The sequence below is a fragment of the Monodon monoceros genome, unplaced genomic scaffold (assembly GCF_005190385.1).
Source record: "Monodon monoceros isolate NGI ecotype Baffin Bay Population unplaced genomic scaffold, NGI_Narwhal_1 Super_Scaffold_5, whole genome shotgun sequence".
NCBI lineage: Eukaryota > Metazoa > Chordata > Mammalia > Artiodactyla > Monodontidae > Monodon > Monodon monoceros.
In genome coordinates, this window is record NW_021703782.1 from 104,652,701 (window position 1) to 104,680,696 (window position 27,996).

The 27,996-nt window shown below is 42.8% G+C and overlaps 1 protein-coding gene across 1 annotated transcript; it reads left to right on the top strand.

The window, feature by feature from the left end:
- Nucleotides 1–2,912: 2,912 nt before the first annotated feature.
- Nucleotides 2,913–27,986, top strand: ZBTB34 (zinc finger and BTB domain containing 34). Its single transcript, XM_029203960.1, has 2 exons — nucleotides 2,913–2,966; nucleotides 21,508–27,986. Exon 2 carries the CDS (start codon nucleotides 21,518–21,520, stop codon nucleotides 23,030–23,032), a length of 1,515 nt encoding a protein of 504 aa, XP_029059793.1. The 5' UTR covers nucleotides 2,913–2,966; nucleotides 21,508–21,517; the 3' UTR covers nucleotides 23,033–27,986.
- Nucleotides 27,987–27,996: the final 10 nt, after the last annotated feature.

Consider the following 27,996-nt stretch of genomic DNA (forward strand, 5'->3'; position numbering starts at 1 on the left):
GCTGTGGGAGGGGAGGCCACACATCACACCCCTCAGCCTAATTGCCCTTTAACAGATGAAGAAGAAAGGCTCCCATCACACAGGCAGTAAGGACCAGAGGAGTCTCCCAGGAAGACTGCTCTTCCCGGACTGGGTGGAACACCTACTCTACTCTGCAGAGTTGGCCAGGTGGAAACCTGACCCACTAGGATGTTCTATAATAGAAGTCATTGGACAGCATGGGACTGTTTGGAGAGGCTGACTCCCCCTGCTGGCCCCAAACTACTCAGGTAGTGAGACATGTGGAAGGGGCACACCAGTGGGTCCTGGTGAGGGGAGCAAGAGTGAGAAAATCCCAGATAATTCACATAATTTTTTGTTTAAAGGATATTCGTGACTTATGTGTGTCAAGACTCTGACAGATGCCAACAGACAATAAGCTTTGCCAGACTCTGGGGATTTCAAAGTGGACCTGAGCTTTGGCAGAAAGGGTCCCCTTGTGGAAGCCAGAAGAAGGAGAGGCTGGGATCAGATAACCTGGCTATCTTGACTCTCTAAGTGCTCAGGAATCTGGAATAGATGAGAAGTGGAGATTTGGGCCCTATCTGTCCAAGAAAGGGAAGAAGAGGAAAGGAGGGGAAAGGAATTAACTTTTACAAGCACTTCTACACTATCTCAATTAACACATGACATGGAGGGGAGGCTGGAAGATTTGTTTAGCCATGTACCTTGGAAGAAGAGAAGGCAGAACACAGATATTGGCTTAACACCAGCCGCCAATGTTGCATACCTCCATTATGGCAAAACCCCTCCTTGACTGGATGAAATATGACTTTTATCATTTCATAAATACCGCTAGGGAAACTGGGTAACTGTGGAATGAGGCCCATACATCACCCTCTAGACTCTTTTTTGTTTGTTTGTTTTTTGTGGTACGCCGGCCTCTCACTGTTGTGGCCTCTCTCGTTGCGGAGCACAGGCTCCGGACGCGCAGGCTCAGCGGCCATGGCTCACGGGCCCAGCCGCTCTGCGGCATGTGGGATCTTCCCAGACCGGGGCACGAACCCGTGTCCCCTGCATCGGCAGGAGGACTCTCAACCACTGTGCCACCAGGGAAGCCCATCTAGACTCTTTTTGATTTCAAATAGGCAAAGTTAAATCATTTAAAAATGCCACAAACATCATGGGAAAACACAAACACATGCACCCTAATTGTGAAGTGACAATTTTCTAACTAAAATAAGTTAGTAGAGATTATGACACATAATCAGCTAAATGACAACAACAAATGCGGGGCACTGGAAAAATATATGAGTTGAGTGACCCAGTGAGGTGGGGGAATAAATATAAAGCTATGAGGGAAATACCCAGTGTCCAATGGACGGATGGCTAATAACTTTGAGACACGTGGCACAAAGTTTAAATACTAAGGAACATTTCAGTCTTTATAATCCTTAATGACACGCAAATATGATTATTACAGCCAAGAAGATCCCAATTCTTACCAACAAATTTAGCAAAAATCAGTTAAAATGATGAAGCCCACAGCTGGTCTGTGGAGAAAGAGGAACTCACTCATGTGGGGTGTGAATCAGCCCAGTGGTCCTGAGGAAACCTGGCCTGACAAGACGATGTCTTCCTATGCCTTTGGGTTCACAGACTTCACTCTTGGGGTCAGATCTCAAGGAAATAGCTCAAGAAGAATAATAATTAGAGAGTGAGACTCTCTGCCCAGGTGCCTGCAGTTAGGTTACCTAAAGTTCTGTTCGCAACATTCCATTGCCACAAAAAGTTCCTGTCTAGAGTCAGACAGACAAGGGAGCTCATCCCAAGTCTGCCATTTAGCTGTGTGACTTTAGATGACACTTAACTTCTCTGAACCTCAGTTCACTCCTTGATAAAATGGGGATATTAACAGTCCTGGGGTTGTATATTAAAGGAGGTCATGTCTATAAAGTGTCTACAGCGCCCTGCCCAGTGTCCAACAAAAGGTGGCCCTTGTTATTGTAAGGTGACTACTGGACGGAGCCTGGAGAGAGTTCCCGCTTGCGGAGGATGAGGTGAAGTCTCAGCTTTCTAACTTGAAGAGGAGCTGATATCTTTGACTCCTAGTTTATTTTTATTACAAAGTCAGAAAAAGGAAAATAAACTTCTGCCACAACTTCGCAGGAGTCCACCAAAATGTAAAGGGAAGGTCTTCAAAGGGTGTTAAATTCGCCTGAAACAGAGAGGAAAACGCTGAGCGAGGCTCCCACTCCTACCCGAGTGTCAAGATTGGGTGTCTCCAAGGATCTGGAAATGCACATGTTTTTTGAGACTTGGTCTGTGACAGGAGTTTCACATCCCCAAGTTCGTTATTTTTATCTCGGCTTTGAGGGAAAGGGAATCTGCCCAAGGTCGTAAGTTAGGTGACCCTGTCTGGCAAGGTAACCACCGCACAGGTAACTGCTGTGCAGCCTGGGTGAGGGGCAGGCATCCGAAGGGCTGTGAGAGCGAGGGTCTCGGAAGCGGAAGGCTGGGCGCACGGTGGGTGCAGGCCCCGGGTGATGGCAAGTCGAAAGTCCTGGCCTCTCACCCATTCCGCTCCGGGAGCCCCGGTCGCGCCCCGCGGAGCAGCCCTCCTCCCGCCAGCAGGGGGCGCCGAGGAGAAGGCGAGCGGGAGGCCGTGAGCGCGGAGCTGCCGCCGCTCCCTCCCGGAGTCGGGACCAAGGCTGCCGCTCGCCCATTCGTCCGCGGCGAGGCTCCCGGACACAACCCGAGCGGGATCCCAGACTCGGAGTCCCGGAGAGAGGCCAGTCCCGCGTCGCCAGCACGCCGGTCCGCGCCTGCCCGGAAGTGCAGGCGCTGAGGGGGCGGGGCCGAGAAGCGCTTCCGGGGGCGGGGGGCGCGGGCTGGGGCGGCAGCCGGAGCGGCGGGGACGGGCCTGGCGCCGGCGGCGGCGGAGGGGGCGCCGCGGGCGGGCGATGTGAGCGCGGCGCTCTCCGCAGGTAGGGCGCGCCGGCGGGGGGCGGCGGGCGGCGGGCGAGGCGCGGGCGGAGCCAGCGGGGTCGGTGGCAGCCCCTAGCCGCTGTCCGGTTCCCTCTGGGCGCGGCGGGGCGGGAGCCTCCGCGCCTGGTCAGCCCCGCGGGCCGGCGGGTGGGCGGGTGGTGCGGGTTGGAGCCGAGGCCGGGCGGGGTCGGGACGCTCTGGGCACCTGCTCTGGTCCGGCGCGCGCCCCCAAGGGGCCAACCCTGCTTGGCCCCGGAGTCCGGGCGCTGCTGGCGGGTCTGAGGGCAGCGCTCGGCCAGCTGCCCCGGGCTCCCCAGCCTCCGCCCGGGCGTCTCGGAATCCCCTGCTTCCGGGCCCCTCGGCCCCGGGGGCGCTCCCCCTTTGTACGGGGAGGCCGGATGGTTAAGTCCCCGGGAGAGCCGGGCCGGGCCGCGGGGTCGGCCCTGCTGGTGGCTGCAACCGAGCTCTTGCCCCACGCCACGGCTTTTCTCCAGGTAAACAGGCGGCGGCGCGTCCTGCTTGGCCCTGGACGTCTCCATGGTCACTCTCGCCCTCAGACGGTCCTGCCATTACGGAGGGCTGGGCTGGCCTGGGTGTGTAAACAGTGTCCTTCTAGGCTAGGCGGCTGTGCCTTGGGGCATGAATAGTCTGGGAGTCTCAGTCTTGAGGCTTTTAGCAAGCCTTTTCCATGCTGGGCCTCAGTTTCCCCACCTGATCAGTGAGGGTTTTAGATAAGCTCTCTAAAGACCCTTCCAGCTCTACCATTCTGTGTATGTCTGAAATTGGAATGGCTGTCCCTGATTCAAGATACTGGGCAGTTTCACCGAAGACTTTTTGCAAATGTGGACTTTTTAGCCACTTGATACACTTGTTTTCAGACAGGGTTTAAAATGAATCCAAGAAGCGTTTCTAAACCTAACCTTATCCTAATTCATTCCTTGCTTTTGTTCCTAGTAGTAGTCAATCACATCCTGCTGAGTTTTTGCGTGCAAAATTTTTTTTTGTTGTTTATATCTGCCCATTTTCTCTTTGTTCCCTAGTCAGGCCCTCTTTACCTCACATCTGGATTATCGCAGCAGCTTCTTAGCTAGTCTCTGACTTCAGAAGTCCCCCCCACCTCTCCCATCCTTCCTTTATGCTAATGCTAAACTTAATATAGGAAGTCAAAAAAAGAGTTGAGTGTTTGCTTGCTTATTAAATGTCAAGATGCTGTTCCATGTGGTGGGGTAAAGTAGTAGGAGGCACACTTCCAGCCTCCAAGCAGCTTTACACTGGGTGCTGAGACTTTACCTGTGGAAAGGTAATTGATGAGACAAGCCTGTGTGCTGTAGAATTAAGAAGAAGGAGAGATGGAGGTTACTACAGGCCAAGTGGTCAGGAAAGGAAGGGAATAAGGAAAGATTGGCTGGGCTGGTTCCTGAAAGAACTGGAACACTAGGCCAAAGTTGAAACTATTCTAAAGGCAGTGGTGAGAGGCAAGAGACTAGGGGTGGCTCATGATCATTTACAGGAGGGGAAGGGAGAGGCTGGGGGCCAGGGGATCAGCTAAAAGGCCACAGGTATTTATACCACTATTCAAAGCTGAGTACATCCTCTGCCTGCCACACTGCGTCCAGTCAGTGCCTGCCGTGTCTTTTCAAGGCTCTCCTCACCTTCTTGGACCTTATTTGCTGCTTCTCCTCCCCGTCTGTCTCCTGCAGAAGTGAGTTTGTGACTGCTTCTAGGGCGTTGTGCCTCTTGTTCCCCCTTCTGAAGTCCTGGCCTCCTTTTTCTTCTCCTCTGTGTAAATTCTCCATTTCACTTCCTTCAAGCCCCTACTGAAGATATACTTCCTCCAGAGGGTGTTCCCTGACTGCCCTACCCCCATGCCTTTGTGGCACTCAGAATCTAAAGCACAGAATTCAGCACTTGTTCCTCGGTTACTGAACTTGCTCTTGTCCCAGCTGAAGTGGGTGTTTTTTTTGAGGGCATTTTGTCTTAACACTTCTCTTGCAGCCCTTGTAATATCTAATACTGTAGCTGGGCTTTTGTAATAGGTATGCAAATACTTCCTAATTTTTGTTGGTAAATGACTTAAATTTTTTTGAACCGCCCGTTTTTAAAGGAGAAGCTTTTATTAGTTATCAGATTTCTCTGTCATATATCATTTACATCTAATGCTGCCATTCAAGGTGGATGTTTTCAGCTTTCATTCTTCGAGTGCAGATAACATAAAATGAATCTTTGAAACATTAAAATGTTTACTCTTGATTATGGGAAAGGAAAACATCATGTAATTCTTCAGTTGGAGGCTGTGGGGAAAGTACATCAGCTTTGGAATCAGACCGGTCTGGGTTTGAATCCCAGCAAGGCTACTTACTAGCCATGTGAACTTGGACAATTTATATAATGTCTCTGATCCTCTGTTTTCTCATTTGTAGTATGGGGATAATAAAATCCATTTCCTAGGGTTTTGTGAGTTTTAAAGTGAAAAAAAGTATATGAAGGAGGTAGCAAAGTTTATAGCACCTAGTAACTGCTTAATATTTACATTTGCATCATCATCGTCATCATTATTAGGTGTAAATTTATCAAGGTAGAGAAATGATAGGCAGCTGAACCTCGGTGTATTTACTGAGCTGTGTATTTCTACATGTCTGTGGATCCTACTTTTACCTTCCAGCTGAAGCACTTGTCAAAAATGTCAGTATCACAAATCTATAATGTGTCATTATGTTTTATTCCCATTAATTTTCATCTTTCTCTAGTTTAAATTCTGCTTAATGGTTTTCAAACTTCTTAATTGTGTCCATTTAATGTTTTGTAGCTGACAAACTGCTGAATTTAGCTTAGTGAAGGTCATCAACTGAAGGCAGTTTAATTTCTAACGGTTATTTTCTGGTTGTATTGATGGCATGGAAAACTTCATGGAAGAAAGCAATTCAAGGTGAGCTTTTCTAATCCTTTTATCTTTCGAGGTGGGACTTAATATATTTCCCAGGCCTGGTGCCCCCTGAAATGCCAGCAGTAAGCAGATAAGATGCTACTCCTTGACTTTTTTGAGTTCTTTGCCTTAAGAAAGCTTATTCATTCCTTTAACTGAAACAAATCTTTCTATTTCATGATAGGATTTTAAGCATCTAATTGCCCACTTCATAGACAGAAGTAAAAAGAATGGACATTATGCAGAGAAATGGCTGCAAAGTACAAGGAATTGTAACCCCTTAATTATCACTGTGTTGGTGTAATTATACACCCTTAAATGAGAAATTTTTTTTCCACTCAAAGGTGATCAGTAAGACTCTAGCACCAATAAAACCCCTACTTCTCACCACTGTGCCTGGATTAAAATCTTATTCTTACGGGAGATAAGAATTTTGGCTCTGGAGACTGCCAAATCCAGGTTCAAATCCTGGCTCAGCCAGTCATTAGTGAGTTTGGGAAAGGTTCTTAGTCTCTCTGAGTGTTTTCTCATCTGTAGAATGGGGATAGCTGCCGTGTCTATCTCATAGTGTTGTCATGAAGATTCAGTGAGCAGGCAGAGAGCTTACTTAGTGTACAGAACGCAGTTGGAGCTCAGTAACTGTTACTGCCAGTCAGGTTAAAGAGTCCATTCCTGCTCTGCTAGGAAAGCTCAGAAGAAGCTTCTGATGTTTTGCACTGACTGAAAGACAGTCTCCACTGTCAAACGAAACCGCACTCTCAGAATTATTGTATCTGAGCAGACTTGGAGAATGTTAACGCCTTGGTAGGAAATCTAACAGTTTGGATAAAAATGTTCTTTCAGGCTCACATGAATTAATGCAGTAAGAACTCTAGACTTGTTTTCTTTTAAATTAGGATGAGTACTTCATGAATATCCATCACGGAATGCCATTTTATTTATTTTTTTCTTGCATTGGGTTTCAGCGGCACCAGAATGTTTCATGCAGGCCTGGTGTTATTCGGCTGCTGCTTTCTGAAGGATTAGATTGTACTTCATGACAGCTCAATTTTAGTTTTTCTCTAGACCCAGGCAGAAATACCTAAGAAAGTTATTTTTGTATCCTTGTGACTGCTGTCACCATGCCTGTTGTCCCCAGTGCTTCCATTCAGCGGTCTTGTTAATGACTTTTTGTTTGAGAATGATAAGGGATCTTCAGGTCTTCAGTGCCTGATAGAGAAAGTCTAGCTTGAGTTGTGTCTCCAGTATCAGCAAGTGACTGAAGCCAGCAGGTGCAAATCTGGGTTTGGAATCATGAGCATCTTGATGGAGAATAATGGGTACTTCCTGGTGCCTTAAACAACTTCCAAATTTGTAACCTTGCTTTCCTTTCTTGGAAGTGTCGCAGGGTATTTTTAAATGAAGTGGAGCAAATTAGAGTGTTTATGGGTTAGATGGGAGTGAACCACCTTGCTAGATTTTCCCTGCTGGTGAGACGATCCTACGTCTCTTGGGTGTTCAGCAGGAAAAGTTGAAAGCTGAGGGTGCCGCCATGGTGGCAGTCATGGATGTTGAGCCACCAGCTTGGTTTAGGTTGCTGAGAGCCTCTCTCTGCCAGACACACTGCTAGGCTCTGGGCACACAGTCCCTGCCCTCAAGAGAGCTCACCACTGAGGGTGTGAGCTCAGCAGCACAGGAGGCTCAAAAATCAGCACATCACATTTGCTTAGGTTTTACACTTTTACTTTTGCTCTGGTTGTCATTACGGAGAAACAGTTCCAGAGTTTAAAACCAAGGATTTTGTAGAGGGGATTTCAAGGCCCATGTGGGTGTTTTGCCCAGATGACATTTAAGTGTCTTTTCTCATCTTTAGGTTCTCCTTAGAATGGATCTGCAGTGTGGGAAGACGGCACTTGTCTAGGTTCTGGTTTTCACTGTTTGGTTTCCTTACAGCTTAACAAAAGGCACGATGCAGAATTTTATTAGTCAATGAAACGGTGCCTTAAGGAGAGGGCTAGGTGTGCATGTTTCCTCTTTTGTGAGCATGTTACAGTAGGAGCAAATAACTGTTCCTTCTGTTCTCAACTGTGTTTTCTGTTTTCCCTTTTAGTAACCGCATGTTACCACATTCATCCTTGGCTAGTACAACTTTTGATTACTCCAAAATTGTGCCTATTGGACAACTCTGTTCAGAGGCCCAGTGGGCAGCCTAAACTCAGCTTGTCTGAGGCGGAACTAATTTCCAGAGTGGATAGCATCCCTCCGTCTCCAAGCCCTGTTGAGTCCTTCTTTGGACTCGTGTTCAAATTGGCTGCCACCGGAATCCAGTTTGAGATTTCCAGTCTCGTATTCAAGGCCGTCCACGTTCCCACTGTGGCATTCCTTTTTCCCTCATCACTCCTTGTACCTGGGCCCTGGCCACTACCCCAGACACCATACATTTTCACTCCAGTGTTCTTTGCTTCTGCCATCCCTCTGCCTGAAGTGTTCTGTTCCATTTGAAATGCAAAGTCCTGTTCAAATATTACTTCCACCATGAAGATTTTATTTATCCTCTTCGATTAAAAAAAATTCTCTTTGGTCAAAAGTAATCAGTCTTGTCATTGCTCTCATAGTTCTTTGTTTCTGCCTCTATAATTGTCTGCTTGATACAATAATTACCCATTTGCAGCCTATCTTTCTCTAGATTCCTTGGTTTTAAAAATTGTATATTTTTAGGTAAAACCCTATGCCATGTCTTAAAAAAAACTTTTAGTGAGAATAATACAGCTATATGATAAAAAAATTCAAAAAGTATAAAAGTCTGTTTCCCTTCCCTCTCCCCAGTCTGTAGTCCTCATTCCCAAAAGTCACCAACATTAATGGTTTCATGGGATTCCTTCCAAAGTGGATACAGCAGCATATACTTGTTCTTTTAAGAAAAGTACATGAAGTGAATCACATATATACATACAGATTTTTCTATGGCTTGCTGGTTTTGGCTAAATATTAGAGCTCTTTTCCATGTCAAAGGATACAGGTATATTTATTCTTCTTAATGGCTGGGTAGTGTTTTGTTGTTGATTGGTTTTTTTGTTTTGTTTTGTTTTTGAACAAGTCTTCTCTGGATTTTGAGCTCGTTTCCCTCTTTTTTTTTTGCTATAGCAAATAAAAATGCTCAGTGGACATACATATCCTGATAAGCTATTGTAAGTACTGTGTATTTGTAAGCTTAATTCTTTTTTTTTTTTTATTTTTTTTATTTTATTCTTTTTTTTTTTTTTTTTTTGCGGTACGCGGGCCTCTCACTGCTGTGGCCTCTCCTGTTGTGGAGCACAGGCTCCGGACACACAGGCTCAGCGGCCATGGCTCACGGGCCCAGCCGCTCCGTGCCATGTGGGATCCTCCCGGACCGGGGCACAAACCCGTGTCCCCTGCATCGGCAGGCGGACTCCCAACCACTGCGCCACCAGGAAAGCCCTGTAAGCTTAATTCTTAATAGTTAATTGTGGGCCAAACGATGAATGCTTTTTACATCTTAATTGATATTACCAGATTATCCCTCAGGATTACACCTGCACACTTTTAAAATGTGTGCAGGTCTGATCGGTTACGAATGGTATCTCATTTTTTCTTTTTGTAATTCACATGACTTGATCATGAATAAAGCTAAACATCTTTTCATATGTTTTTGATCACTTTTTCTTTGAACTGTTAATATCTTTTGCACCTTCTTCCATAGGATTTTGTGTGTCTGTCCAAATCTGTTTGAGTTATAATATAGCTCTTTGTCAGATGTGCATGTACTTTCCCTCAATATGTCGTTTATCTTTTGGCTTGGAGGGTGGATTTTTTTTTATATATTTCTATGTTGTCAAATGTATTTGTCCTTTGTGGCTTCTGGGACTTATGTCATGCTTGCAGAGGCCTCTATGACATTATTATAAATAAATTCACCCATGCTTTCTTTTAGTTATTTTTTAGTGATAGTTAAGTCTTTTAAAAATAGTGTCAGAAGTCACAATATAGTCAGAAGACTATAATGACATTAAGTGAAAAATAATAGGACCCTCCTTACATTCCCTAGTGCTTTATAAGAAATTGTTAAATGTGCAGCACCTTTGAAAACTTAGGGAGCTGTAATTTCCATTAATCGGGCATTTTATTTTATGTGAACCTATAGTGGTCACATGGAAGAGCACTCACTACCTTTTTGCCTCATTTGCTCAAACTCAGTGGGAGGAGCCAGGTGAGAGGAGGAACAGAGTGGCAATGAACTGGCGTCTGTCCACCCTTCCCAGGACCAGCCTTGTCTGTTAGATTATGGTCAGCTGGTTTCCCTGTCTTTATGAAGTGACTTTTTTAAAGCTCCTTCAGGTAAAACGTGTTTATTCTTGGTGAGCTTTGGAATCTGGATTAGGGGGTATCATTCCCTTGTTTGTAGCGTTTCAGAACAGCGTCTTGTCCTGATGCCTGGGTGTGGTCATATGTTCTGTAGCTTTTTTTGGGTGGGAGCTTGCAAAGATTTCAAGCAGCTTTACTTGCTAAGCCTTGTTGTCATATGGTCTTGTATCAGATCTTAGTTTTCTTTTCAGAGCATGCATGCATGTTTATTTCTAGGACCCTTCTCCTTCACTTCGCACTTCAAGTCTGTGGGTCGAGTATCCCAGGCTGGCTTGTATGGTAATTTAGGGGACAGCACCTTTCCCCTGTGGCTCGTGCCCACACTGCCTCGCTGTGTGAGTGGCCTCCCTTCTCTGGTTGCCCAGTCTGCCTGAACTCCCCAGCATGTGGCTGTGCTCTTCCCGAACCTGGTCGCTCTTCACTCCTCATGGTTCTGTCTTGCTCTGGCCTGTGCTGGCCTTGCTGCTGTCCTCAGTGCTTTCAGACCTGGCTTCCTCGCTACTTGGTCAGTCCTGGATAGCCCCTCACAGTCTGCTCTTGCTTTTTAAATGCCAGTCTCAGTGCTGCTTTGAATTCTCTTGAACTTGGGCTGAACCTGTGTCTTGGCAGCATCTGCTCTCTGTGACTTTCACCCTCGAACACCAAAAGGACCACTTACTTGAGCCCTAGATCGGTGGTTTCTAATGAATAGAGGCTTTAGCATATGAAGATGGCTGTTTATTTAAAGCAGGTAAAATCAGTCAGGATGCAGGGCTCTGATGGGGAAGCGGGAGTAAAAGCTGTGAATATGGAAGGCATAATATACTGCAGCTGGAGGGCCACCTGGGACTTTTTTCTGCTCATAACCCTTCCTTCTACCGGTGACTTAGATCTGGAAAAGAGGGAGATTTTGATCTTGAAAGAGGGTACTGTGGTAGATTCCTAGAGCTGAGATTGCATGCACAGGGCACGTGCGCTTGTAAGTTTGATGGATATTACTAAAATGCTCCCTTTTGCCTTCATCTCCTTCCTCCTGGCAGAGGAAGGAGTAAGAGCCCTGGGCAGTGGTAGGAGGTTGTCACCTGTCACTGTCCCATTCGCTGGCCACCACCCTAGGGCAGGAAGGTAACCTAGGGCAAGCTTTCGTTTCCTCCTGCCTTTCCCTCAACTCTCCTGTCTCCCTTACTGGTCCAGCTACTCCCCTTGGGCAAATTAAACAAGGATAAGGGGTTATTGTGTAGGGGTCTAGATGGCCAGACTTTGCAACAGCCCTGAAGAAGTTAAGTTAGCCTCTTGGAGCCTCAGTTTCCTCACCTCTCAAGGGAGGGTAATCGTACCTGCCTTCTGGTGGAAGGTCAAGAGAATTCATACGTATGTATGAGTAATACATATAGGCCTTTACGACGTGCCTGGCATGTATCGAGCGTTCAGTAAATATTGTAATGGATGATGATGATGATGGGCTTTTCCAAGTAAGGGGGGAAGGCTAAGGAGTGTGCAAGGTGGCAGTGATCCCCTGGGGCTGGTGTGGAGGTGGCTGGACGAATGTCAGGGCTGCCCACGTCCGAGGTGGTCCTTCCCAGAACCCACTGTTGAGGCCAATGGTGGCAGCCTCATCAGCTGACCGTGGCGGAGGCTGTGTGTGAGGTGAGAGCTGCTTCCCGAGGGGCGAAAGCATCCTCCAGTTAAAGAAACTGGAGAGCAGAAAGTTTGTGTGTCCGTTGGTTGAATGAGCAGAAGGGCATTATGAAGAAATCGGGGAGCTGACAATTTTGAACTTCCCAGAGACCATTTCAACTAATATTCTCTTTGTATATGTTTTTAAAAAGAAGTATTTCACATTGTTATCCAAAGTATAGTTTTAACAAACAAAACCAAAATGAGTATTGTTAAAATAAGTATTAATGGTATTGAAGAAAAATATCCAGTTTATATATACTTGTTTTTAATTAAAATATAGCAATGTAAATGTCTAGTTTGGGGATTTTTTTGGTTTACTATTGATATAATGGGACAGAAAGACCTGTGATTAATCTGCTGAATTAAAGAATACTGATTCTGATGTCTTTAGTGAGTGGAATAATCAAATTCATTATCGTTTTCTGAAGCAGCTGCAAACTTAGTCTAAATGAAAAACTAATATAAATCACTTCTCTGCATTATCAAAAATGAACTCCATTCCCATCTCTCTCTGAGTTGGGAGGAATCTGCAGTAAGCCTGTATCAAACTGCAAGACTGGGACTCTTATTTACCTTTGGGTTCCCTTTGGTTTTGTGCACGTAAGAGATTGAAATTGAACATATCCTATAAATGTAGAAAAATAAATTCCCATTCAGTATGTCATTTAGTGATTGCAGTTAAATCTAATACTTGCAGCACATTTGACAAAAGGCTCGTTTTCTTAATTTGCAGAGAACTCTGACAGTTCAATAGAGAGTCAGATATGGGCAAAGGATATGGGTAGGCAGTTCGAAGACAAACTTAGACAAATTGCCATTGAAGATGAGAAAAGATGATCAACCCCATTTATAATTAAATCACAGCAAAACACTGAGATACCACTTTTAACCTGTCAGTGTGGCGAAGGTGAAAAAGTTCAGTATTCATTGTTGGCAGTTACGGGGGTACAGGCACTTCATGTGCTGTTGGTGAAGGGACAGTTGCCGCCACCTTTTGGGAGGTAAGTTGGCATTATCGATGGATGTGAAAAACTAACGCAGTAGCCCCTCTGCTAGGAGGAACTACTGTGACTATTTAAATGGTTTCCTGCTTTTGGTATCACCTGGGGACTGATTAAGTATTGAATACATGGTGGCACATATGAAATTCATTCATATGAATTTCATGGAATACTATGAAATCAGAAAAGGGAATGAAGTAGATGAGCTTGTGCTGCTGTGGAAAGATTTTAAGGTATATTAAATACTTTTTTTTTTAACATCTATATTGGAGTGTAATTGCTTTACAATGGTGTGTTAGTTTCTGCTTTATAACAGAGTGAATCAGCGATACATAAACGTATATCCCCATATCCCCTCCCTCTTGCGTCTCCCTCCCACCCTCCCTATCCCACCCTCCCTATCCCACCCCTCTAGGTGGTCACAAAGCACCGAGCTGATCTCCCTGTGCTATGCAGCTGCTTCCCACTAGCTATCTATTTTACATTTGGTAGTATATATAAGTCCATGCCATTCTCTCACTTCATCCCAGCTTACCCTTTAAATACATTTTTAAAAAGCAGAGTGCAGAACAGTTTATGCTGATATATGTTTATAATTTTCTCTGAAAGAACACCCAAAAACTCTTTCCAGTGATTGAGAGACACTGGAGAAGAATTTTGCTATCCATTTTATATTTTTCTGTACGATAGTTTGAAGTTTGACCAGATGCATATATTTTATTTTAAAGATAAAATTAAACATTGATCTAACTTTGGTGTAGGCCCACTGACATTCCATTCAAGGGAGAAATCAAGACCCTCGAGGAACCAGTGATTAGCCCATGCTGGAAAATTGCAGAGGAGTGGAGGGTTCTGTTGGAACTGATGTGTCTGTGAGAGGTTCTGGCTTCCTTTGCTTCAGGACCACTGGACCTGATGTCAGGTCTGGGTGTGGAATTGTGATTAATTATGCCTTTTCCTCCTTTTATGTGACTAGGACTTCGGTTACCTGTAAATTCCCTGTGTGTCAGCCTCTGAGAAGCCTCTTATTCGAGAGTGTTGCTTGTTAGCAGCTTTAGGCAGGAGTCTCTGAATCTCATTGTCACTGCCGAGAGGACGCGTCAGTGTCAAGGAGAGGAGAATGGAGCACTTCCTTTCTCATTTTGCAGAAAAATGGAATTCCTCCTTAGGTGTTAATCATGGTCTTTCATTTTTCTCTTCAGTGATTTTCTTTCCAGTGTAGTTCTGTACTTTTTTCTGAGAAGAAGATAAAAAGCCACACAAAGGAGGAAGACACCTCATTGTGGAGCTATTTTCAGTTTTACAGACTATTTCAGAAATGCTTTTTTGTTTTCCTTTTTCTACTGGTTTTTGCCCAGGACTCTGTACCTTTAAAAAGCTGAATCCACCTTTCTTTTGCCCTTTAATTCCAAAAGTCACTATTTACACATCCTTGTGTCCCGAAAATGCTGTAATGAATAGGTAACATTTGACCACTTGGCAGGTGCCAGGCAGTTTCTGTGTTTCTAGAAGGCAGTCTGGTGCAGTTATGAGCATGACCCCTGGAGCCAGACTAAGTTCATCTGTTAACTGCGGGACCTTTGGCAAGTGTCTTAACTTCTTTTCTTCAGTTTCTTCATCTATAAAATGGCAGCAATCATAGTATTCCCCTAACAGAGTTGATAAGAGAATCAAATTAATTAATCTGTGTAAGGTGTTTAGCACAAGATAGGTACTCATTATATGTAAGCTATTATACACATTCATTGCATGAATTTCCCTCATTCAGCTATTGCAACAGTCATGTTGGGCTGTTCTAGTCATGTTCTAGGTACAGAGATCAAGGTTAATGGACTTGTCTAAGGTCACGTAACTATTTAAATGTTCATTGTTACTATTTTTATTAGAAAGTGGCACAACCAGGATTCATATCCAAGTCTAACTTCAAAGCCAGTTCTCTTTGTTACACCATCCTGTCCCCCTAAAAAAAGTCTCTAATAGCTAACCTTGATTGCCACGTGCCAAGCAACCATTGTGCTAAGTGCTTCCTACATGTGTTCCTTATAACAACCCATAAGGCAAAGACTATTGCTATTGATACTACCATTAAAAACAAAAAAACTGGGCTTTCCTGGTGGCGCAGTGGTTGAGAGCCTGCCTGCCGATGCAGGGGACACGGGTTCGTGCCCCGGTCTGGGAGGATCCCACGTGCCGCGGAGCGACTGGGCCCGTGAGCCATGGCCGCTGAGCCTGCGTGTCCAGAACCTGTGCTCCGCAACGGGAGAGGCCACAACAGTGAGAGGCCCGCGTACCGCAAAAAAACAAAAACAAACAAACAAAAAAAACTGAGACTTGGAAAGGTTATGAAGTACCTTGCCCAAGGTTTTACAAATGGAAAGCAGGTATCATTTGAATCCATATCCGACTCCAAATTAATGCTTCTAATGGTTATATTAGGATCTTTTCTTATCTCTTAAAAACTAGATGAGGTGCCTTAAATTTTTTTAATGTTACTTATTTTTAATAAGTAATACATTCACATAGTTTAGAAATTTTAAGAGTTCAAAATGATTCACTGAAAGCTAATGGGCCTTCCAACTACCTCATCCCTGTCCCAAGAGGCTATTTGTTTTTGTGCATCATTCCAGAAATATTTTGCTAATATTTTTATATGAATATATTGACACAGTGAGGTATATATGTTTTCATAGTGCTTTATACAAATAGCATATATACAGCTCTGCATCTCAGCTTTTTCATTTAGCAATATATCATGGTGATTGTTTCATACCAGTATGAAAAGAGCTTCCTTATTCATTTCTTCTGGTTGTATAACAGTCTTTAGTATGGACATACCATAATTTATTAGCCAGGCTCCTCTTGATGAGAATTTAGTTTGTTTCCAGTCTTTTGTTATGAGCTGTCCTGTAATAAATTCCTGGAGTTGAAATTGCTCAGTCATGGGGGATCGTTTGTAATTTTGCTGGATACGACTGAAATGCCCTCCAAAGTATTTGTACCATTTTATGCTCACCAGCAGTGTCTATGTCAAATTATCATCTAGTAGGGCTTTAAAAATACATATATTTCTGTCATTCCAAGTAATACATGTTCACTATAGAAATTTGAAAAATACAAAGAAGAAATATAAAACATCTTTACTCTTACATTAATGTAAATATTTTGTATAATTCTTTAATATTATCTCTATGTATATTTAATATTTGTAAATACATATATACTTTTAGAAATATCATTCTGTATATTCTGTGATTACCTGATTTTTTAACAGCTTTGTTGAGGTATATAACTTACATATAAAATTGACCCATCTTAAGTGTAAAATGCAGTGACTTTTAGTAAACTTAAAAAGTTGTCAAGGGCTTCCCTGGTGGCGCAGTGGTTGAGAGACCACCTGCCGATGCAGGGGATGCGGGTTCGTGCCCCGGTCCGGGAAGATCCCACATGCCACGGAGCGGCTGGGCCCGTGAGCCATGGCCGCTGAGCCTGCGCGTCCGGAGCCTGTGCTCCGCAACAGGACAGGCCACAACAGTGAGAGGCCCGCGTACCGCAAAAAAAAAAAAAAGTTGTCAAACTATCACTGTAATTCAGTTTTAGACCATTTCCATCACCCATAAAGATCCCTCTTGTTCATTTGCAGTTGATCTGATTTCTTGCTGTGTTCTTAAATATTTATTCATCAAATATTTATTGAGTATCCACCATGTGCCAGGCAGTTATCTGGCACATAGTTAATATAACAGATAAAAATTCCTGCTCTCATGGGAGCTAACTTACATTTTGTGGAACTAACTTTGAATTCTTCTTTAACGTCATTTTAGTGATGATACCGTATTCAGTATATAGCTGTATCATACTTTAATAATTCCCTTATTGTTGGACATTCAGGTTGTTTCCATTGTTTGCTTTGTAATTGAATATAGTTATGGATAAATTCTTGTGCCTATATTCATGATTTTGTTTTTACAACACTCAGAGTGCTGAGTTGAGAGAAATTCCCATTTTAAGGCTTTTGTTATATTTGCCTACCAGAAGTATGTGAGAGCACCCCTCTTCCTATAACACTGCCAGCTGGGTTGCGTTTTTAAGTCTGGGCAATTTGAGAAAGAACAATTGTGTCTTGTGTTAATTTTTATATTTTGGTTTATTGATGAAGTCGTTAAGCATTTTATCCCTATGTTTAAAGGAAATTTAAATTTTTTTTTTTTAGCATCTGTTCATATTCTTTGTTCACTTTTCAGTTGTTATATTTGGCTTTTATTGATTTGTAAGAGTTTTATACTTCCCTGCCATAGATGTTATATTTTTCATAATTTGTCTCTTTTTGTTTTCTGGTAAAAGATATTTTTTAGATGTATAAAAGTTTTACTTAAATAGTTAAATCTCCCTTTCTTCTTCTGGTGTTTGCCTTTGTGTGCTCAGAAATGCCTTCTCTTGAAGTTATTTTTGGGTATGTTGTGAAGAAGGGATCTAACTTTATTATTATTTATTCATATTATCCAAGCAGCATCTATTTCCAGAAATCTTCCTTTTTCACTGATTGAAAATGGCCCCCAGGGCCTTCCCTGGTGGCGCAGTGGTTGAGAGTCCGCCTGCCGATGCAGGGGACGCGGGTTCGTGCCCCGGTCCGGGAAGATCCCATATGCCGCGGAGCGGCTGGGCCCGTGAGCCATGGCCGCTGAGCCTGCGCGTCCGGAGCCTGTGCTCCGCAACGGGAGAGGCCACAGCAGCGAGAGGCCCGCGTAACGCAAAAAAAAAAAAAAAAAGAAAATGGCCCCCAAAGGCCCATCCTGGTCTGATTTCTATCTACTTGATAGCCTCATGTGGCCTCTGCCCTTGCTCCTTGTCCCAGCTGTGCCACAGTGCTCCAGTATTTCCTTCCTTCCTGACTTGGGCTCTCATCTCTTTGTGCATGTGATTCCTTCTGTCTGGAAAATTGGAACTTTCCCTGCAGCACCCCCCGTACCCCCCAATATTTGGCTAACCTTTATCATCCTTTAGGTCTCAGTTGAGATATCATTTGTTCAAATGGCCTTCTCTGACCACTCCTCCGTTATGAAAGATCTCATAGCTCTTATCACAATTTACAGCAAGAGAATTGTAGCTCACCCAGAGCTGTAGTGCCAGGCATACGGAAGACTCTCAGTATATATTTACGAAATGAATGAATTATAGCCTACTCCTACATTTTGACATCTATATGTTTGGCTGTATTTTTCTTTTTCTAAAATTTTTTCAGTATTTCTTCTTCTAGATCTAATGTCCAGTATGGTGGCCATTGCTCACACGGGGCTATTGAGCACTTGAAATGTAGTTTATTCCAGATTGAGATGTGCTGTAAATGCAAAATACACATCACATTTTAAAGACTTGATATGACAGACATGAAATTCCAAGTGTGTTGTGAAAATACTGGTGACTTAGTATGAAAAAAAGAATATAAAATATCTCATTAATAACTTTCTAATGTTGAAATGATAATGTTTTAGATATATTGAGTTAAATTTTATACTTTTCCTTTTAAACAATATAACTGCTAGAAAACATTACACACATGGCTTGTGTTGTATTTCTGTTGGACGGCAGTGTTCTAGATGAATTTTAAAATCATTTTGTCAAGTTTCTAAGAAAATACTCCATTGGGCTGCATTATATTTATAAACTAACTTGCGGGGAACATGTCCATCTTGAGAGTGTCAAATTTTCCTACCAGAAGCATGATATGTGTCTTTGTTTATGCATGTTTTTGTCCTCATTAAAGTGTTATAGTTTTCTTCTTGTAGATCCAATGTTTTGTTTATCCCCCAGGTATTTTATAGTTTATGTTAATATTGTTGGCTGTAACTTGTCATTAGCTTACCTAACCGGTTTTTTATGAATAATAATTTTTTAAATCCTTCACTTATTACATCCTGATTCTAACAGATTTTTTTCAAGCAATTCTTTTGTGTTTTCTATGTAAATAGTCATATCTCCCTTGGATGATAACTTCACCGCCTCTTTTCTAAAGGCTATATGCCTTAATTTTCTCTTGCCTTTTTTCTTTGGCTGGAATTTCAAGAACAACATTAAGTAAAAGAAGTGATGGGCAGACAACCTTGTAGCCTTCCAGGCACTAGCAGGAATTCCTTTACAAAAGTGTTTACCATAGAGTGTGCCAGGGAACACTAATTCTTTGGAATATTAATATGTGTACCTTGAGAGAAGAGTTTCATGGTTAAATGAGTTTGCAAACTGCTGAGTTAAATAGAATTCTTGTCTGTAGGACTTTGCAGATGGGTTAGTATGCTAATATGTTTTTTAATTCCTAGGAGGTAGGGATATTGAGCTTGGGGCTTGTGTTCTACTAAATACATTTTGGGGAATGTAGTTATATTTCCTTTTTAAGGGTGATGTTGCCATTAGCTTGCAGTAGATGCTATTGTATTAGGAAAATATTGTTCTATTCTTAGCTTATTAAGTATTTTTATCCTTACTTTGAAAGTAACTTAACTTTTTAAAATGCATTTTTGGCATAGAATTCATTTGGCCATATGGTTTTTCTCCTTTGACTTATTGAGGTTGCAAATTACATTTGTGTATGTCCTAACATATAGCCATTCTTACATTTGATCATAATATATTATTCTTTTAATAGGTTATATTTGCTAGTATTTCCTTTAGGATATTAAAGTAAGTCTGTTTAGTGAAGTCTCTACGTAGGTAAAGTTGACGGTCTTTATGCTGTTTGCCATATTCTAATATCAGACTTATTCCATATGAACTGAGACGCTTTAAATATTTTAGCATGCATCTAGAACAGTGTGAATGGCCTGAGGATCATTTGTGCTTTGGCACTTCTGTTTCTTTTTAATTCTGCCAATTTATGTTATCCTAAAAATATGTCCATTCCACTTGGATTTCAAATTGATTTCAATCATAAATCTAGGATAAATAATGGCACAGGCTTCCTCTCTAACTAAAATGTTTTAATAAATTCTGAGGTGGTTAAGAAAAATTCTGATGTGATTTATCATCACACTGATTGATCTTTTTCTGCAAAAGTCTTAGATTTCGTTGCACATTGTCTTGTCTTAAATTTTAAAACTTTGTCTCTGTGATTAAATACTGTCCTGTATTAATTACATTTTTGTTTTCTTTGGGTTTAGTTTGTTCCTTTTCCGACCACATAAGTGATTTCATTTATTTTTATTCTTTATTGTTTAATGATAAAATTTTTTAAGGCACTGACATTGTTAAAATTTGTTAGTTCAGAACCCCAGCATTTCATTGTGAAAAATTTCAAACATACCCAAAAGTTGACTTTTACAATAAACACCTGTATACTCAATCTAGACTCTACACTTGATAACATTTTATTTTGTTTGCTTTATCACATATCTGTCCATCTCTTTTTGGATGCATTGTTAAGTAAGTTGAAGATATAAGTAAACTTCATTCCTAAACCCGTACTGCAGATTTGATGTGAGTTTTCTTATTTTCTAAATAGCTCTATTCCTTATTGATTTTCTTTTTGATTCAGTGCTTATTCAGGAGGTGTTTAAATTTCTATTGATTGGGTTTTTTTGTTTTGTTTTGTTTTGTTTTGTTTTTGCGGTACACGGGCCTCTCACCGTCGTGGCCTTTCCTGCTGCGGAGCACAGGCTCTGGACGCGCAGGCTCAGTGGCCATGGCTCACGGGCCTAGCCGCTCCACGGCATGTGGGATCTTCCCGGACCGTGGCACGAACCCGTGTCCCCTGCATCGGCAGGCGGACTCTCAACCACTGCGCCACCAGGGAAGCCCTATTGATTGGGTTTTAAAAACAAAAATATAAATGTGAGATCTAATTTTGTTGTTTTGGTCAGAGAATGCAGCCTGGGCTCTACACCGTTCTGTAGTTTTGAGTGATCAGGGCTGTGGGCTCTAGGCAGAGGGCAGCCAGCCTGTCCTGAGCACGCCAGCAGTGTGAGCACTAGCCGAGGATGATGCACTCCTGACGTGTCCGTCACTCTTCTTGATCCTCCTGTCTAAAAACTCTTCACTGAAGGCGACCAAGCATTGCGCTATGAATTACCAACCCAAAAGGATGTAAATGTGTGTAGAGCTGAAGGGGAAAAAATGCACATCAAGACAACAACTCAAACTCTAAAAAGGTTTAAGCTCCATTCAGTGTGCTGTATACTTGCAAAATACCGATTGGAAATATACAAATAAGGCAGCATTTTTTTAAATGAATTTACTTCTGTTTTACAGAGTACTTCAAATCCTCAAAGGTAGGTGAAACAGAAAAATGTATTTCTTAAAAGGATACCAAGTTCTCAGTTAGAGCTAAAATGGCTCTACTGTATGTTACATGTTTTACTTTGATCAAGATGTATGTCAGGTAATTAGGAGACTTGGCTAATGGATCATTAGGTTATTTAGCTTTAGGTGAATTAACCAAGGCATGAAAGACTGAAAATAAGTAAGAGGAGAAAAGAAATGCTCAGGCGGACCCTAGGAGGTATAGTAGCTACAATGGAGGGGGTGGTGGTATTTTTGCAAGGCTGTGTTTATGCCACTTGTGCTTAGTGAGGAGTCACTGGCGAATTATGAAACTCTCTCTTTCCTCAGATTACGCTTCATGTCAGTAGAAATGGACAGCAGCAGTTTTATTCAGTTTGATGTGCCCGAGTACAGCAGCACCGTTCTGAGCCAGCTAAACGAGCTCCGCCTGCAAGGGAAACTATGTGACATCATTGTCCACATTCAGGGTCAGCCGTTCAGAGCCCACAAAGCAGTCCTTGCGGCCAGCTCCCCCTACTTCCGGGACCATTCAGCATTAAGTACCATGAGTGGCTTGTCAATATCAGTGATTAAAAATCCCAATGTGTTTGAACAGTTGCTTTCATTTTGTTACACTGGAAGAATGTCTTTGCAGCTGAAGGATGTTGTCAGTTTTCTGACTGCAGCTAGCTTTCTTCAGATGCAGTGTGTCATTGACAAGTGCACGCAGATCCTAGAGAGCATCCATTCAAAAATCAGTGTTGGAGATGTGGACTCTGTGACCGTCGGTGCGGAAGAGACTCCAGAGAGTCGTAATGGAGTTAAAGACAGCAGCTACTTTGCCAACCCGGTGGAGATCTCCCCTCCATACTGCTCTCAGGTACGGCAGCCTACCACAAGCAGTGATCTTCGGATGGAGACGACACCCAGCAAAGCCTTGCGCAGCCGTGTACAGGAGGAAGGGCACTCGGACCGAGGGAGCAGTGGGAGCGTCTCTGAGTACGAGATTCAGATCGAGGGGGACCATGAGCAAGGGGACCTGCTGGGGAGGGAGAGCCAAATCACTGAAGTGAAAGTGAAGATGGAAAAGTCTGACCGTCCCAGCTGTTCCGACAGCTCCTCCCTGGGAGACGATGGCTACCACACCGAGATGGTTGATGGGGAACAAGTTGTGGCCGTGAATGTGGGCTCCTATGGTTCTGTGCTCCAGCACGCCTACTCCTACTCCCAGGCAGCTTCACAGCCAGCCGGTGTAGCTGAAGCTTTTGGAAGTTTGAGTAATTCCAGCCCATCCAGATCCATGCTGAGCTGTTTCCGAGGAGGTCGTGCCCGCCAGAAGCGGGCTCTGTCTGTCCATCTGCACAGTGATCTGCAGGGCTTGGTGCAAGGTTCCGACAGTGAAGCTATGATGAATAACCCCGGGTTTGAGAGCAGCCCCCGGGAGAGGAGTGCAAGAGGTCACTGGTACCCGTACAATGAGAGGTTGATCTGTATTTACTGTGGGAAGTCCTTCAACCAGAAGGGAAGCCTTGACAGGCACATGCGACTCCATATGGGAATCACCCCCTTTGTGTGCAAGTTCTGCGGGAAGAAGTACACGCGGAAGGACCAGCTGGAGTACCACATCCGGGGCCATACCGACGATAAACCATTCCGCTGTGAGATCTGCGGGAAGTGCTTTCCATTCCAAGGTACCCTCAACCAGCACCTGCGGAAAAACCACCCTGGCATAGCTGAAGTCAGGAGTCGCATCGAGTCCCCTGAGAGAACAGATGTGTATGTGGAACAGAAACTAGAAAATGATGCGTCGGCCTCAGAGATGGCCCTAGATTCCCGGATGGAAATTCACACGGTGTCTGATGCTCCTGATTAAGATGGTAAAGAAGTGCACCCCACAAAGCACATTAATCAACGCCTATTTGTGATTTGCTTTGTTGTAACCTTTGGTTTTCCCAACCATCTGGAAATCTCTTGGTCTCTTGGCAGTTTTTCTAAGGTTTCTGGAAGGAACACTTCATTGTGTTTATCCTTTCCCCCGCCCTCCCTCCCTCAAGGAGCTCAAAGCATGAAGGGCAGCGTATCCAGGGAAAACACAGGCTGACAGTATTCCTCTTTGGCTGAACTCTTCATCCAAAATCTGCCAGTGATTTAGCTATGCCAACTGGTTGACCCTACATTCTCTGCCAAGAGGCATACTCTCTCATTGTGTGCACTGGCACCAGTGCATTTCCATGGAGGGAGACTGGGATGCCGTCAGCTGATACAAATGGGTAACCTTTTCTAATTTAAAATTACTTTTAGGGGGTAGTTAGACAATTTTTATATATATATATATAATAAAGCAATTATTATATATATAGTATATATACATTCTCAAATTTGATTTTATTCTGGTTGAGGTGAATGTAAGAGGAATATATAATTTAATACAATGTGAACAGGGCTTTTGACTCTGTCTCGCCCCTACCTAATATGTTAGGGTTTTGCCCCTTTATTTCCCTTATAAAAGAATGTTAATAGGTTTTCAAATATATTAATCATTGTGTCCAAAAGCAAGCAAAGCAAATCACAGTGTTCATAGCTCTGCTTCATAACAAATACATAAACCAAATGCCATAAAATGTATTCAACTCTAGTTGGAAACCATTTGGAATTTTTGTTAGTTGTCCAGTAGGTAAGCTGGATGACCCGTGGTGCTGACCTTTTTACATACAGTAGTGTTATATTAGTCAACCCCAAAGGAGCAGTGGTTTTCAATGTTTTTACTGGCCTATGAATCTACCTTCATTCCGTACTGTAGAAACATACCAGGTAACTAAATCGAATCACTCTCTACCGTGAGTTAGTACTCGCACTAAAGGAAAGGGATTTGTAGTTCTGTCTACAAAGTTCTCCAAGCAGTGTTGTGGTTTTTTTTCTTCTTTCTCTTTTCAAACAGCCAGTTCAGGTGCACAGCAACTTTTTCTACATGCAGTTCCCAGGGAAACTGCAGAACTTGGAATTTGTACTTTTTGTAAAGATATACTCTATGGGAATTGCAAGCAATATATCTATCTTAGTATTGTGTGAGCTGATGAGAGCCTCCGTGGCTCCCCCGCTCTCTCAGTGTTTCCTGCTTGAAGAAACCAACAGTTAAAAAGCCCTCTAAGATACTCTGTGTGTCACCAAATCTCTGTGTGTCACCATTTTTTTGGTCACGTGGTGCTATTTTTATGTTATGTATCTTTTAGGTCAGTATAGTTGTAGAAAATGTGAAATCTAATGGTAAAAGTGAATTATAATTTTTTTCCTCTCTTGAGTTTATAGCTTGAAAAAAGACCTCAAAAGCATGTGCTGGCAAACACATTACTGTATGAAAACATACCCGAGTCCTATTTGGATAATGTTTTATTAGCACTTGAGGAAGTGTCTTCAGTTTTATATTTTGTTCACCCGTGAGCTCCTGGTATACAAAACGGGCTTTATGAGATTGCCCTGGCGCTGTGCACTCCGGCAGAGGGTAATGTAAGCAGTTTGGTGGTGAGTTTGTGCTGCAGCCTGTCGGTAAGATGTCAGCACTCCAGGCTCTCTGCTTGAGAACCTTGGCCCTGAAACTCACAACTAGTGTGTCTCCATGGGAGAAGGGCACAGACCACCTAAGAGAAAAACAAAAGCGAAATTCGGACCAACCTCAGAGGCTAGGAGTTAAAGGAATACAAAAGTAGATGTTTGCTGGTTTTCCGTGCTTTTTTGGCTCTTAAAATACCAAGAATGGAGTTGGGGTGGGGGGTGTTTGGGGATTTTTTTTTTTTTTTTTGGGAAGAAAATCATTCAGGCCCTTGTGTGTGATCGCCCCCGGGGGTGGTAGCTGTGCAGTAGCATCTCTTCAGCACAGGGGATCTGTTCACGCGTGAGCCGCTGCTCTCCACATCAGTGTTACTACGTACAGACACACGCGAGTCCTGCCGCTCCAAGGAGCGACTTCTGCTAACCGGGTATATAGTATGCCTTTTCCTGTCAGACTGCCTAAGTCAGGGGTCTGTTCTCTCCCTGAAGCACTTGCTCAACTCCTGTCAAAGCCGTGTGCCTCAAGGGGAGGCTGGACCCCAAGTGTTTACCCACTTAAATATGTTCTGGGGTTTCAGGTAAATGTTTGTGATTTTTTTTTCCTTACATGAATAAGTTTGATTTTTCTTTTTTCCTTCAAAGAATTAAATGCAAAAAATTTGTGTTGTGATACAAATTAAGTTTGTGACAAGAAGCGCCCAAATCGAGGACATGAGAGGTCAGGCTCAGGGAAGGAGCCTCCTTTTCACTCAGGCTTGGGGCCTTCTGAGAGGTCTCCAGAGCATCCTGTGATAAACGAGACAAGTGAGGAGGGGCGGCACTTGGGGCAAGCGCCTTGAATGTCCTGGTTCTTGTCACCGTGTCCGTCTTAACCTTATTTACATGGAGTTCTTTGTATTTGTAAATTTGTTTAACTGGTTTGAGTTTACCAAAGAGTGACTTATCCAAAATTGTCTTTGACAAAAATATACATTGCTTTGATTGTACAGTTCAGGTTCAGACATTGTAATGGGACTGTTAAGGGGCAGAAAATTGATTGCGTTTCTCTCTAATAATCATGATTCCACATTTTGCAAGTTCCACTTGCTCCCATTCATGTTGCTAACACTTTACCCTTTCCACTGCTAGCAGTGTTAAGAATGAATTCTCAAGCCATAACCCAGTACTGTAAGGTCCCACAGGGCTTCGAGGGAGGCCGCGCGCGGGCCAGCACAGAGCTGCGTGGCCTCTCTGAGCGCGCGCACTGCCTGCCGTGCTTCTCAGTGTGCAGGGCGAGTGAAAGATTAACTCCGTTCACATCGGGCAGCAGCAATTAATTGTGCCTTGTCACATGAGGATGTGCCAGGAGGATTAACGTGACCACAGAACAGAAACATTCTCTCCCCGAAGTTCACTTCACGTCTCTGCAGACGAAGTCCGCTGTGTAACTCCTTAGAGCGACTCTTTTTGGAAAGCAAAGTCCCTATTTCTGTACAGTTTTAGGTTAGATGTTTCATTTATAACAAATGCAAAAATCAATTAAGATAAAAGTGATATGTGAAGAAATCTTTTACAGTAAAATATATCCTGAATTCATATAGGTTTGTTCATAATTGAGTCTCTTCTTGAGCTACCTTTTCAAATACGTAGACAATGTGAAGACAGTGACAGCGTCCTTTTCTATAGGTGTTTAACCTGTTATTACAAACTGTGAAAACAAAGAATTTTATACTTTTACTAATGTGTGTGGTTTTAAACAGTTATTTTCATTCTAATCAGTTCTCTACCCTCTAATTTCTACTAAAGCTGTAAATACATTTAGAAATTATATTTGTAAATACAGTATATGAAGTCAAGTTAATTTTGGGGTCAGTGGAAAGCCTCCCAATTGGCTCTGCCTTGGCAGTTTTGTTTTTTGTTTGTTCTTTTTTTTTTTTTTTTTTAACAGCAGAAAGGATACTGTCAGTTCACTGTTAAGCAGAATATACTGTAGAACTAAATTGATAACTTCTAAATCTTCCAGAGCATGAGTAGATGTCTTTTCTAATGATAGCAGTTATAACAAGTCTTTGTTTTTCCCCTAGCCCAGACCATAGGCCTGCATATTTTTGTGTGTGGTTTTGTTTTTACTTTTGTTTTTACAGCCTAGACTCTAGGAAGAATTTGCAGGAACACAAAACAAGGGCTGGGAGGGCATCATCTATGTGAATGAGCTTTACTTTAAAGAAATCAATGTATTTTATTTTAACAATGTTTTCCATTAGTGACTGTGATTTTTTTTGTTGTCGTCGTCGTCGTTATTGTTAAATTCTGTAATGGTTTCCTGTGAAGCCTCCACTGAAAGGGACTCAAATATGCAACACCTAAACTATTTTCCAAGGGCACATGCCCCTTGAATGGTGCTTCTAGACTGGTCAGGGTTATTTATTAAATTTTATATATGAAAGTATTGGGGAATTATGTAAATTCTTTATATGAAACTATCTAGTTCATAAATCATAGGTTTCATATTACTCAGTGCAACTGAACTGAAAGTTCAGAAGAGTCATTCACATTGTTCGAAATTTGTAATGGTTGTCACTCGTCACATACGTCTCTCCAGTAAGTGCCAGAGTGTTTCCACTGTTTCTGCCCAGTGCTTGACTTCTCGGCCCACAAGAGAACCTTTTCTCTCTGGTTCCCCTTGGGTCTGGCACAGACAGGGCTGGTGTAGTTCTCTATCGAGTCCTGGAGTTAGCCTTGCAGCAGATTCAGTAAACAGACCTCTTGCTGCCCCTCAGTGACAAGTATGCTGTGAATTCAACCTTTGGACTTGCTGCCCAAGCCTTTGGTTGCTGCCCTGAGTATAGTAAGAGGTAAACTTACCTGGTTTCTTCGAGAATGACCATTTTCCTAATGTGAAAACCATCTCTCTCACCACTTTTATTAGTAGGGCTAACATTTTTTTCCGTTATAAATGGTTGAGCAATTTGAATGACTTAACACAGTGTCATTATCTTGCAATATAAACTGGTAACCTCACAACTCCACACTTCATCGCCATGTGAAGTAAATGAAGCTAGCTAAGCGGATGCTGTATCGACTAGTAACTTGCCATTAAGGATTATTTTATAGCATGAATTTAAGACTATTTATTCAAATGATATTTTACTCTTGTATTCATTTTGTTTTAGATTTGTGACATGAATACTTCAGTGCTGCTTAATTTTGTTCTGAATTCTTGTTTCTTGCTTGTAAATGGCTTTTTTATGGTATAAAGTCAATGGAAATTGCTGTTTGTAAATAAAAATGCTGCTAGAGCAGATGTGCTGT

Excerpts from the sequence above, each read along its gene's own strand:
- ZBTB34 (XM_029203960.1), top strand. The coding sequence starts at position 21,518 with ATGTCAGTAGAAATGGACAGCAGCAGTTTTATTCAGTTTGATGTGCCC.